General features: G+C 37.9%; 1 protein-coding gene across 1 annotated transcript; it reads left to right on the top strand.

Moving 5' to 3' along the window:
* Positions 1 to 1,349: 1,349 nt before the first annotated feature.
* On the top strand, positions 1,350 to 14,283 carry LOC131427511 (wee1-like protein kinase). The gene is made up of 4 exons (XM_058590764.1): positions 1,350 to 1,678; positions 1,737 to 3,278; positions 3,339 to 3,481; positions 6,258 to 14,283. Exons 2-4 carry the CDS (start codon positions 1,741 to 1,743, stop codon positions 6,401 to 6,403), a joined length of 1,827 nt encoding a protein of 608 aa, XP_058446747.1. The 5' UTR covers positions 1,350 to 1,678; positions 1,737 to 1,740; the 3' UTR covers positions 6,404 to 14,283.
* Positions 14,284 to 14,390: the final 107 nt, after the last annotated feature.

Below are 14,390 nucleotides of genomic sequence, written 5' to 3'. Positions count from 1 at the left end.
TTTGACAGATTCTGGAATAAATCACAGATTTTTGAAATCGAACACAGTTTCGCACCGAAAAGTACAGAGCGGTTGAGGAAAAAGGTACAGAGAGTGTTGGTAGTGAGACCTTTTTTTGCTCACCAAAATGATTTCGATCACATATTATAGTACGGGAAACGAGCACAGATTTTTACAGACAGGTTTTTGGGTTGATCACAGATTTTTGAAAAAAACGACCTGGCATCCCTGCTCTTCAGAACAGTACGTGAAAAAAAAATTCTGGAACTGACAAACCTTAACGTTTCAATGGCAAATAAAATTTATTTTCAGCTAAACGAAAATAAAGAACATTGCTAATATTCTTTAATTGCTGAGGGAAAGTTATTCTGGTTACAAGCCCCGTGCTGGAATACTTACAAATACTCATCATTAATAATGAACGTGTAATGCTAAAAAGTAATGATTTACAGTAATGCAGTAATGACGAGCGTTTGAGCAGAAGTGTCATTACTTAGTAATGACACTTTTAATGATCGTGTAAGGGCCGCTATTGTTCTAGTAGTTTCTTCTCTTTGTTCGTTTCGAATGACAAAATTAGAAAAAAAATGAGTCATCGAATGATGAGTGAATTAATGAGTCTATCGCTTCATTCTGTTCCATAATAACTTTTTTTCAGTTTATGTGATTTAAATCTTTGTTTCCCATATAATTATTTAAAATATTGAAAGATTTAATATTAATAATACTTGTGTGTCATTCATGATTCTGAATATGAAACGGGCACACAAAAGGTGCCCGAATAAAAAATATTGTAGAAAAACAATACGATTTGCTGTTACAACACCTGCCACAATTTTGCTTTGACCATTGAAAAATATTTTAAAGTATTGTTACACACTATTCAATTAATTGTGAATATGCTTTTTACAATAGAATGTATAGGTTGTTAAGTATCGTAACAATTCAAATCATAAAATTTTCCCATACATGTTTTCTTGGGAAACCATCAAATGTACAGTTTGCATATTGTTTGAAACACCATGTGTACAATAAATTCAATTGTAGAATCGAAGAAACAATATATTGAATCGTTGGAAATGAAAAAAATCTCGTCAAGATACAATAAAATGTATTGTAACCCACAGATCTAATTGTGAATCAATTGTTTATGCTGTAAAATCAATGGTTTATTTTTTTACGGGTGGAAATGACAGGCATTATTCAACGTTTCCAAGTGTGAATCAAATAAATATAAATCTGCCTACCCTGTCTCACCACTACAAACGCAACGGCCAGGCGAACTGAAGCTCTTGAAACGAGTACATGCAGCCGCGTCGCATGCCATATGGAATGAAAGAAAAAGAAAACACAAGATAAACGGATTTTCTCACTGCTGCCTGCTTGAGCAGAGTGTAATTGTTGAGTTTTAGCAAGAAATAAGTTGTTTAAATTGTTATTAGATTCCAAATTATTAAAATTTGATTCTAAGCTAGTAATTTTCGATCAGTGTGAATATTTGTGGTGGAATTTGTGTGATTTTTACCGACTACAGAGTGAAAAGATTCCGTCAGTGGTTGTTTGCATTGCATTGTTTGGTGTGACGCGATTTTTGCTCAACGGCTGGTTATGTTTGTTTTGCCGGTTTCGCAGTTGGAATATTTTTGTTAAACCTACAGGAATTGCATGAATTTAAACGGTACGTAGCATCAATTCTCTTTAATGTGCTTCGAAAAAAAAAACTCGATCCTTTACAGTCCAATGGATATTTATACCGAGAGCAGCGGTGTTGATTCATCACCTGATATGAATTCAAGCGTCGAGCTACCATCACCAGATCGATCCGCCGTGTTACCACGGAAGCTGACCTTCGGTGTATCGCCGGATGGAGATAATTTGGATGAAGATTACCGACGAGCAGTGCTGACGGTCAGCCCCCGAAAGCAACCATCTGTCTCACCACCTTATCGAAAGGTACGAGCATTGCGGTTGTTTGATTCTCCGGCTACTCCGAAAACAATCATACAAAAATCAACAAGTAAATTCATGAAACCACTCACCACTGTAGCCACCAAAGACACGGAGTTGTTAGCAAAACCAATCGATGGAAATCGATCAATTTATGAGAAACCAAAAGCAGTTCCATTGCATCGTAGTTGTGACAATATGATTTCATCGGCAAATGTCAATCCATTTACACCACCGGGGATGTTCATTCGAACGAAAAAACGTACTCGTTCCGGGCAGGACGGGAACGACAATCTTCTAAGTACAAGCTTTCCCATTGTTATCCCTTGCAGCAACGTCAATCAGCCACCAACGCGACAAAGTTGGGGTTTTTTCCAGACACAGAAAATGGTTAATGATACGCTTAGAACATCTAGTTTACTGGAAAATGATTACGGCGAGATACGACAAGCTCCGAAGCGTTTGGCACTTCAAGATTCAAACATCTCCCGGTATGAAAAAGAGTTCCTTCAGCTGTCCCTGCTTGGTGTAGGAGAATTTGGTGAGGTCTATAAGTGTATAAATCGGCTGGATGGATGTGTGTATGCGATTAAGAAAAGTATTAAGCCGGTAGCGGGGAGTTCCTTTGAAAAGACAGCGTTGAACGAAGTCTATGCGCATGCTGTTCTGGGAAAGCATGACAATGTCGTACGATACTACTCGGCATGGGCGGAGAATAATCATATGCTCATACAGAATGAGTTCTGTAACGGGGGAAGTTTACAAACTTTGCTTCAAGAAAGATCACTTAAAGAACCGGAACTACGAATGCTGCTACTGCACATTGCCGAAGGGTTAAAATACATACATTCAAACGATCTCGTGCACATGGATCTGAAATCTGGAAATATTTTCCTCACCAAAGTGCCCATCCGGCCGTCTTGTTTCGGATCGGTTTATCACCCCGACAGTACCGACGACGGTTTCGAAGACGTCTATGAAGATGTAGATAACGAATTCCTAACAACATTTAAAATTGGCGACCTCGGCCACGTTACTTCGGTGAACGATCCGCAGGTGGAAGAAGGTGACTGCCGCTACCTACCGAACGAAATTCTGCAGGAAGACTTTTCCAATTTGCCAAAAGCTGATATTTTTTCGCTGGGAATCACGCTGTATGAGGCTGCCGGTGCAGGTCCTTTGCCAAAGAACGGTCCCGAATGGCATATGCTGCGTAATGGAAAGTTCCCTGATTTGTCCGGTCTCAGTCAGGAGTTCAACGAACTAATTAAGTTAATGATGCATCCCGATCCAGAAAAGCGACCGTCCTCTTCCACGATTTTCAACCATCCGTAAGCGTTGATCGTATTGAGAAAATTGATTCTAGACTTATAATGCTGTACTTCTTGTAGAGTTCTATCACCGCTAGATTCCAAAAGCAAAGCCCAACTGTGTCTGGAACTAAACATGGAGCGGCAAAAGAATGAAGTATTGATGCGAAAGTTGAAGGAACAGAATAAAATGCTTAAATCGTACGAGCAAGCGCAAACACCAAGTAAGTATCTGCTTTACCAAATTTGTCGCAATAACAGTTGGGATAGTGAATTGACCTGGTAGAAATAGAGATCTATGCTCTGTGTCTTTGATCGTTACGTAAGGTTCACATTCTTAAAATTTGTTTGTAAATCCATCAGAATTGTGTTTATTGGTGAGTTATAGAAATTCTAATAAAGTAGTTAGCAGAATTCTTCAATTTCAAGCAAACTGAGCGAATATAGTGAATTTCTAGACAAAACTTTGATAAATACCCTGTATTGGATACATAATTTCAACGTTTACGGAGTTTATTCAAGTGCAAATGGACACATTCATACTGAAGCGGTTTTCTTCAGTTCATTACAAAATTGATCTTATTCTGTGTAAAACTTAGAAAACTTTACAAAAATAACGTTATTCCGTTTACAAAATCAATTAGCGAAATAATTTGTATTTCATTGAGTACTTCCAAATCCAAATCCAAATACGACGAAATTGGTTGTATGAAATTCGTTGATTTTCTATGAAAAGCGTCGAAAGCTTTTAGCAAAATGTGCCTGAATGTAATCCTTGCAGCCAGAAAAAGGTTTATTCGAAAAAACTACAAGGATCAGCCCCATGGGGTTGTTCGAGCAATTGATGTGGAATAAGGCAACCAAAATTTCTAATGATCGACATTTTCAATCAAACAGTTCAATCAATCGTCACTCTTTTGAATCGCAATTGCACGAGAATCTGCCTGAATCTTTATTAAGAACCAACACCGAACACGCGAACTCAGAATATAGACTCTGTTTGTCTTGATTCGTATTTGTTTCAATCCGCCACACCGGGATTGATGGCGATGAGAACAAATGACGGTTACACTCGGGTGCACGATCAGTCAACGCCGTCTCTAACAAACTCCGTTCCACAATAATCACCCCGATTCTGCAATCCGACGGATTTGTGATACGAACAAATCTACACTTTCGTTTGAGTTCGAATTTTGCATTCTTTATTCCGCTCGACTTGTATGATTCGTTCGGGAACACTTGAAATTTCGAACACTAACTATCAAAGCTGTCAACACTACTTACACGTTTTATATTATTTCTATTATTCATATCTTAGTAAACGAAACCGTCACACTTGTATAAACAAATTGGCCCTTATTACCGGTATCACTACACGGTGAAAACCAAGTGAAATGATTGTGACCCTTATTATCGGTATCACTTCACGGTGAAAATCGAGTGAAGTGAACTTAGGTCGTTAATACGGAAGTCGCTTCAAAGACAAAAGTAATTATTTGGATGAACTTGATGTCATTATGAACATCACGCCACCAACATTTCGTTGAAAAAATGAGTTTTTTTCCACTACAGTGATCACTTCACTATGCATGATACTGGTAATAGGGAAAATCAAGTGAAGTGACATGTAAGTGAAGCGAATGGGAAAGTTGAGTGAGAACGGTAATAAGGGCCATTAGAACGGTTCTAAACCGAACAGAAGTAATACGTACGCAAGTCGATCGAGTAATGTTCGAAAATTTAACAACTCGGACGAATGATATTCGAGTTCATACCCTGCTCGAACGGAATGCAGAATGGAAATTGCATATTCGATCGGAATATTTCGAATCGATCGACGTACAGAATAGGGTTGAATGTCCGGATCACTTGAACCGTAACAAACCATGCGGTTCACTCGGTGATCCAACCAAACTCGGTTACCTCTCCAACGGCAAAAGAAAATACTCCAGAACCCTTCAAGATGGCCGTCAAACGAACATCCTTTTCTTGCCTATTTTTACTTTTTTTCGCGGAAACCAGTCCGTCTACATTGTTTTTTGATCTGCTGTCAAACTGTTAAGTGCCCCTTTTCGCCCGCGTTTTTTCATCTGCACGTTAATTTTAAACTCCTCAATCTGCACATAATTTAAACATACATGCTTTTAAAACGCACTTCAGCAGAGAGTGTGTGGTAAACGGTTTTATTCTTGTATCGATCGAAGAAATCTAATGTCCGCATGTCGAACTCAGATCGAAGACCTCGACATTGGAGGACGAGACGTACATTGAAGCAGATCCCGTCCTGAAGTCCCACATGGATGCTACGGAGAATTTAAAAATAAAGAGGATTTACAAATTTGCCAAGACATACGTGGTGTGGCAGGCGATCTACGATTGCGGAAAATTCAGCAAGCCGTGCGTTACGATCGGCACCATTAACTGCTAAATATATGTAGAAGAAAGCCTCCAGAAGTGCCGGTTGCCGTTCCTTCGGTCCAACGAAGATGGCATTCAGTTTTGTCTAGAATTGTCATCATGCCGTTGCACGAAGCCGGCGATTTTTTGTGCAGAATAAGATAGAACTTTGTCCAATAGAAAAATTCTGAGTGATTATGAAGGGCAAGCCCCAGAAAACATGGAATGCGAAAAAATGACGAGGATGTGAAGATAGAGTAGATGAAAGTGTGTAAGGAAGAAGGTGCATGTGTTGCGCAGTATTTGATGGGTAACTTAAAATCCAAGGTTGCCTTAGAATAGTAGGTTGGATGAATCAACTTTTCAAAAATATAACTTATTAATATGTGTTGGTTTGTTCCCTGAGAATTTTAATTTTTGATGATCTTTTTCGTCTGATGCATTTTTTTCGGGTACAGGAGAATCTCTTTCTCTCTACTTGTAGAAGCCTTGGCGTTCAAGAAACTTTCGCTCAGTGCCCCTGCGAAGATTATGCATGGCCTTTAATTTTGTTTTGAAGATACTATATAACATATATTTTCTCTCTCTCTCTCTTTGTAACAGATACTCGTAAATGTCGACCCAACAGCTCCCGGGAACTTACCGTTTCGGATCGCAAACTACGGTCCTACTCGCGCAAGAAGCGTACGACGAATCTCATCACCACGCGCCGAGGAATCCGCGACAACAGCAAGGGCAAAGAATATTGAGCTCTGAACAGTCGGGCGAATATCGCCATCTAAGAAACAGGCCTTCGTTGTCACCTAGACCAACCGGGAGGACACGTTCATTATATGAATGTTTGGAGGACATCCGAAACATGCAGCCTTAGAAGTTACACCCGATGATGACCGAGCATCAACGATTGCAACCATTGCGGAAAGCAAAATGTTTCTCTCAGATAATCGATGGTTATATAGTGGCACGCCAGTAACCGTACAGTACAGTGGTTTGAAACAGAAATCGTTAGCGATAGGGTAATTGAATCTATATTCATCTCATCTATTTGAAACTTTGGCTTCCATGTAATGCATTAGCTCGAATACTTCCAATAATAAGGCGCTCGATCACGCAAGTCAGTTGTCGTTTGTTCGAACCGGACCTGGAAGGATGTTTAGTGTGCGTAGGATCATAGCCATGCAATTGTCCCGTCCACGAAATTTCCAATGTTACCACATTCTTCATACAGAGTTGTTGCGATGAAAATTACAACACAATCCTTTGTAGTAGAAAAAATGTAACGCCTCGATCAAGGTACACTAATTAAATGCCGTTATAATCTTACTGGTTAAATAACCGAGTTCTACAATACAAATAAGGCATAAGAGATTCTCGGATATACGGTAGCATAAAGTAATTCATCACTTCAATGCATCCGTCCGTTACCTGCTTCATGTTTCAAGCGACCATTTGTTTTAAGTTTGGTTCACCACTAAAGAACCTAATTCTTGTAAGAGGTTTCGGAGGTTTCAAGCGAAAGCTATATTACTGTCGTTTGTATTCACTTCGATTTGGGATGATTTTTGTTTTGATAATATTTATGTCAATTTGATCAGAAGTTTGTAAAAAGAATAAAATTCAAGGGCACTAATACATGCTAGTGATGTCACGAGTCGTTCACCAGGTTCGTAGCAAAGAGCGATCGAACCACGGTTCTTCAAGCTAGAAACGCGTTTCTCCAGAAAATTTATGTCTCTCTGCTTTTAAATATGACTCAAGCTATGAACCGGTGATCATCCGACCCGCCGTACAAAATTGACATCTATGATTCGTTTAGTCTTGAGTCGCGACTCTCATGACAAGCCAGAACTATCCACCTTAAACGGCAACTCAAAATACATCCCAGTTCGAGAAGTGAGACCGAAAATTTATTATTTTTTATACCGTTTATTTATAACCGGCTCTACCCTGACTATGGTCATTCGCCGGGAGTCTGTCATCGTGCCATTTGTGTATTGACGAGGGCTAACGTGGTTGATTCGAGCCAGCGCTGAAATTTTATGTATTTCTTTCGTGTATTCCCATGACTCTCACTCTCTTCAACTGCTTCGCTACATTGACATTTATTGTGAAATCGGTTGTTCAATTAAACCGGCGCATACCCAAGAGCGCTCCGTTCAGAGTCGCTCATTGCAATGATCCGTGTTGTCTGTCACACTATCGCATGCAAGAAAAGAATTTGAAAATCGAAATAGTAGTTTAGCAAGAATATCGGTACGATTAAGTTACATGCAAAATTACCTAAGGATTTAAAGTTTTGCATTACTGAATGTGACAACTGAAGAAAACTGTTATTACCATCTTTTCAACTATTGTAAATAACGCGGCTTCTGTACAGAATTAGTCACAAATTTAATTATTCAAAAGTCCTATTTTATGATCAATTCAGGATCTCGTTTCATGAAAAGATCGATTTTGTAGAATCAGGTAATTTTATTGAATCACGTAAAACCGTGCATTTTCACTAGAATCAGAGAAAAATATGGACCAATTTTCTGTTCAAAGATTGCATATCAACACAATTTTTACAGTTCGCAGAAGCTTTGATTAAGTCGTACAAAAAATACTTGGAGCAGTAGCAATTGTATTCTATTTCGAAACCAACTTTGACATACCGGGTATAAATAAAATTTAAATTAAATTAACTTTGACATACGCCTTCTAAGCATTTATTTTAAATTTTACGAGATATGTAAATTATTATTTAGAATAATTTTTGAACTGATGCGTCTTTTTAATGTATTCGTATGCTTTCTCCGATTTTTTTATCTCAATACAAAATAACTTCCCTTGAAGTTGTCTAGTGTGTAATAATGGGAAGCTGAGACAAGAGAGTTGGAGCGAAAATGAAGGAAAAGGTGGGGAAAAGTGCATGTTTATTTTGCTGCATTTAATGCCTGGATTTCAATATTTTATTCCAATATTTTCTATCAGTCTCCGACTCTTCAATGCACTAGCAGTACCACATTGAACTGCTAAAGCAACTTAGCAGTGTAACTTAAATCGCTCCGCAGGCGTTCAAGTTCACTTTTTTTTGAAAACCGGACCTCCGGTTCCGGAGTTACAATCACCCCGATTCTGCAATCCGACGGATTTGTGATACGAACGAATCTACACTCGTTCGAGTTCGAATTTTGCCTTCTTCATTCCGTTCGACTTGTATGATTCGATCGGCTCTCGTTCGGGAACGCTTGAAATTTCGAACACTATCCATCAAAGCTGTCAACACTACTTACACGTTCTATATTTTTTATATTATTAATTTCTTAGTAAACGGAGCCATCACACTTGTGTAAACAAATTAGAACGATTCTTAACCGAACAGAAGTAATACGTACGCAAGTCGATCGAGTAATGTTCGAAAATTGAACAACTCGAACGAATGATATTCGAGTTCATACCCAACTCGAACGGAATGCAGAACGGAAATTGCACATTCGATCGGAATGTTTCGAATCGATCGACGTACAGAATAGGGGTGAATATGACGAATGAAAAAATTGCAAATTCGATATTTGCTTTCAATGAAGCCTGTGTAAAGATGAGCTAATTTCCCCTAAATAGAAAATAAATTCACTGCCGTACCATGCATAGTTGTTTCATATATGTTTATTGTTTATCGTCTTCGATTAAAAAAAAATATCGCACAGACTAAATCTAATTCTAAATTAACTCTACTCCTATTCGTCTTTTGAAAGTGTCCTTACTAGTAATAAAATCAAAGATGTTGTAAACGCTATTGAAATGTCGACAGCAAACATCTATTGGATTGTTTTGTCCATACTGCGTTCGATGAGCCACAGGTCGGAAAAATACAGTTCTCCTCAGTGATCTACCAGGAACGTTGATATCTAATTCGGCCAACAGCACAGAGCAGTCCATGTTGTGCGATATCAAATCGAATATAAACAGTCGCTGCAAGTATATTCGCCTATTTCGTAGAGTGGGAAGATTGATGAGAGCGCAGCGATGATCATAGAGAGGAGGTTGTAAACGATTTTGCCAAGGAAGTTGGCGAAGGGCAAATCTGATAAAGCTCTTTTGTATTCGTTCGATACGATCTATGTAGATAGAGTGGTACGGCGACCACACAGTAACTCCGTATTCGAGAATGCTACGAACCAGAGAGATGTACAGTGACTTCAGACAATAGATATCCGTAAAGTCGCGAGTATTGCGTTTGATGAGCCCTAATACTGCATATGCCTTTGCTGTCATGGTTGAGTAGTGTTCTGTGAATCGAAGTTTACTGTCGAGAATAATACCAAGATCCTTGACCGATGTTATTCTTTTTATAGAGACAGCGTTCATAGTATATTCGAACACAATTGGTGATCGTACTCGTGCAAAAGTAATGATGCTAGATTTTTCAATATTCACTCTCATACCGTTTTGATGGTACCATGTTAGAATTCTCTCGATATCCATATGCAGAGCACAACAGTCCACCAGAGTTGTTATGATGCGATAAACCTTTAAATCATCCGCATATACGACTTTACACGATGTAAGTCTGTCACAGAGGTCGTTGATGAAAAGTACAAACAGTAGAGGCCCGAGATGACTTCCTTGAGGTACTCCAGATGTAATGTTGAAGCTTACTGAACACGAAGAACCAAGCCTTACAGATGCACTACGATTTGAAAGGTATGAAAAGATCCAGTTGGTTAACCAATCGGGGAAGCCAATTCTTTTCAGTTTCTCTACTGCATGTTGATGTGGAACACAGTCGAAAGCCTTTGAAAAGTCTACATATACTGCATCGACCTGCTGACGTTTTTCAAGTTTGCTAATAAGCGAAAACACATAGCTCATCAGGTTTGTTGTAGTAGAGCGATTTCTGACGAAACCGTGTTGATTCAAAGATATTATGTGTTTTGCTGCAGGGTAGAGAATGTTCAACAGTTCGGCGAAGCTTCCTTTTGATGTCGGAACAGGAGCGTTGTACGGCCTTCATGTCAACTTTGCAAATGCATCTCTTGATTCTACTAATCAACAGTTAGCAATTCGTGGCTCTCCAGTTATTTTTGTACATCAAGAAGCTCAAAACCCCGAAGAAATCTTTGATTAGGCGACACTGAGGTAGATTTATCGGGTTGTGGTTTTTGGTTACAAATGGGATCGAATGGGTATTCAGGATCGATTGTGTTTTTCGGCGCAATGCGATGACGCTTTATCCGGCCAAAACACGTATTGTCCATCAGCATGATGTTTTTTGAAAAAAACGGGATCAAAACTTTCTACAAACATTGGTACACATCTTGATTAATTGCCAACCCAGATGGCTTGAACCATGGCTTAGAAATGCCTTTCTCGGAAATGACAATGTACAGCATCACTTTCTGTTCAAACTTATGTTTAAACTAATATTTTATATTCGGATGAACAGTAGAACTATCCGTTGAATCAACCAGCGGCATTGGGAATTCAGCGTTGAAATCTGTGCGTCAGTATATTCCGGGGCTCGTGTCTTCTTTCGGTACTTTATTTCGAGTCTTTTCAATGTTTTGCAGATGTACTGGTGAGAACAGTTTTGCGTCCATAATTTTGGCTGGATTTCCACTACCTTCCTTACGAGCAGTTGTTGGGCATCTTAGGATATTGTAAACTGTCGAAGCCGCAACATTTTTGCTTTTAAAATGTTGTACCGTATACTATTTGACGAGATTTCTGTGCAATTCATAGAACTGTACAATGCGCTCGTGAAATACTTCTTGTTTTGACGGCATTGTGAGCAAAACTGAGCAAGCATGAACAAAACAGAAAATACTAGCAGAAAGAGGAGAAGAGAGCTAACACATACACACTCTTAGTTCTTTCTGAGCTCGTTTGTTGTTGAGGATCAGGCCTCGAAAAAATTCCAAAATTTTAGTTGCCACCTGATAAGGGATAATTTGAATTTTTTTACGGAGAAACAGCTTGAGCAAATTTTTTCAAACTTTTTTCACATTATAAAGCATCATTGAAAGAATATTTAGTTAAATTACCGTATATTAATATTGAAAATTGAGGTGGTAACAGAGTATTCCCCAAAACCTCTTTTGAGATTCAAGTTGCGCGGTGAACACGATAACTCGGCGTAAAATTATCTGATTTCCAAAATATTCTTAAATTTACTTAAAGACCAAGTTTTTTCTCCCCCCTCCGTCGTTCTCAAGTTATTATTTTTATTTTTCAACAGTTACTGGTATATTTGAGCAAAAAATGTGATCTCACGCTAAATTTTCCGCCAATTTTGAGGTGAAAAACTACCATGACATGAAAATAGAAAAATTTCAAAAACGAAATAGGAAGGCATGTTATACCAAAAAGTATCTCCAAGTTTGAAAAGAATTGGTTCAGTAGATTTTGCAGGATCGTGTTTACGGTTTTTGAAAAATCGGTTTTCAGAAAAACGTGTTTAAGTTTTTTTTTTCAAAAAGTCAACTATTTGTAATTGTTTTATTATTATCATTTCAAATGAGTGATTACCAAATTCGCACCCTTTCATTTTGCTAGTAAAGCAGAAGACAATAGCACCCAATCGATGCCGTTTTATTGACCAAATGTCATCAAAGTCTCGCGGGGAGACATGAGATAGGAACTTGTGAACACTTAAATATCTCATCCGTTTGACGACTATCGCAAGTACCAGAAATAGTAGTCAAAAGTTCCAAAACAGACCTCAATCTTCTTTCTCCGAGATGGCTCAAAATGGATTCAAATGGAAGGTCTTACAGTTCTTTGCAATTCCAGAATTAATTGTTTGGAATGTAATTTTGTCGTTTAGAGCGACGACGCAAGAAAGGGAAACATTCTTCTAAATTGGGCTCAAAACTGTTCCAATAATGTAAGTTGTTGACCCTACAAAACAGACATTAGCTGTACGGAAATAGTAGTCAAAAAGTGCCTAATGGAACTCACTCACTTGAGCTAGACCCTAATAAAAGGTATTCCGGAGCTACTAGTTTATGCTAGTTTACATCCGGACAAACTTTTCTCTTTCGATTGATGAACAGTTTTTTTAGGAATACAGCAGTAATATATCTGACCCTCCATATTATTTTCTAGCCGAATCGATTTCGTTTTGCAATCGATGGAAATTCCTCACCTCGACTAACCTATGATTTTCGGCGCGAATTTTCGGTAACGTTTCACAAATGGTGCGACGTTTTTTTTTTTTGCTATCTTTCATTCAATTCATGTGGTACCCATTTTTCCATTTTAAGCACTTTTCCCATAACCCTTAATAGAGATAGGAGATTGCTGCTTGTGACATACTTAATGTCAATTCTTTCTGAATTTGCGAGTCACCTTCGTCCAATGATGCCGGGAATTTGATGTCTTCAATCTTCTAGACGGTCTTCCACGTTCCTCGGTTCTTACATCAAAATAACTTCTTTTGAAGTATTAGAACCACCTCTTGCATATTGCTTCCGATAGAGCATGAGGACCGAAAGCCTTCACGAACAGTCGATGGAATTCGACAACAAATGTTTATTCTTTCAACAAGTTTTCTGGATTCATTATTCGAATTGATCTTGAAAATCCGAGAATTTTATCTTCAGTCGAAACCCTGATTATGTCAAGTGAAGGCAGACGTGTAAAAATAGAAAAGGCGGCCTACGCTTTTTAGATTTTAGACCACTGCACTGTACTGTATTTCTAAGTTTTCTGTGCTTATTACATTTACCTATTCAGACATTTTTCTCAAGTTAAACTGGCGTGCATGATAATACAACTTAACAGCTTAATAGCTCCAAAGGCGAGATTAAACTAAACAAGTAGTAGAGCAATGCGTAGTGTCTTTTAAAAACATGAATCATTGAAAAAAAAAACGGGTTTCAAGCAACTTACCAATTTCGGAAAAAACATCGATTATCTGAGATAATAGTTTTCTAACATGGGCTCGCAATGGTAGCAGTAGCAGTACCGAAAGTAGTTACTTTTTTGGCCATCGAAATTATTCTTTTTTGCGTTTTTAGTTATTCCCTTAAACACTTATTCATTCATTAAAGATTTTCTAGCGTTTTATTTTAATTGCCCATTTTTTCGACATCTTTTATTCGCTAAATTTTTTTCCGCTTCTTTAAATGTTAATCGAAAAGTTCACAAAAAAACATTAGGTTTACACACGATTATGTCTGTATCTGTTTTGAAATTATAATTAATTTTTTGGCAGAAGTTAAACTAAAATTAAACGTATGTGATAAGTGTTTGATATGTTCAGTAAAAGATACAAAGGTAGTAAAACCAAAAAACTATAAGCTGTGACCCGTTAAAAAGTAGTGTGTGCCTTTCGACGAAAAAAAATATACAATTACAACACAACTAGCTCCGGATCAGATGATCGTTCGAGACGAGCTCTACACTGTCGTGTGTGTGTGAGTGGATATAGAAATTGCTCGTACTAGATTGCGAGGAAAATAAAACAAGGCATGCTAAAGATCCTGAGAAATATCATAAGGATATCCAAGAAATTCCTACAAAGGAAATCAAAAACAATTTAACAAAGATGAATAATCTAAGTGAAAGAGTAAAATGAAAAAATAAATTTGTGATTTTACTATTTAAGAACAAGAAAACAAAACATAATAAGATGGATTTATTTCTGCTCGAAATACATTTATATTGCTTTGTGAAGTCAATTTACATTCGAAGAGAGAAACAGAAGGAGAGAAATCTCCGATAATTAAGAAGTAGATTTCTTCCATAACA

This window comes from Malaya genurostris, chromosome 2 (assembly GCF_030247185.1).
Source record: "Malaya genurostris strain Urasoe2022 chromosome 2, Malgen_1.1, whole genome shotgun sequence".
Classification (NCBI taxonomy): domain Eukaryota; kingdom Metazoa; phylum Arthropoda; class Insecta; order Diptera; family Culicidae; genus Malaya; species Malaya genurostris.
Note: the sequence above shows the minus strand (reverse complement) of the source record. Positions and strands in the feature narration are given on the sequence as shown.

Bases quoted from the DNA above. Each gene is read 5' to 3' on its own strand.
- LOC131427511 (XM_058590764.1), top strand. From the start codon at position 1,741: ATGGATATTTATACCGAGAGCAGCGGTGTTGATTCATCACCTGATATG. The intron at 3,279-3,338 runs GTAAGCGTTGAT...TACTTCTTGTAG, and splicing joins TCCACGATTTTCAACCATCC to AGTTCTATCACCGCTAGATT. The intron at 3,482-6,257 runs GTAAGTATCTGC...TCTTTGTAACAG, and splicing joins CGAGCAAGCGCAAACACCAA to ATACTCGTAAATGTCGACCC.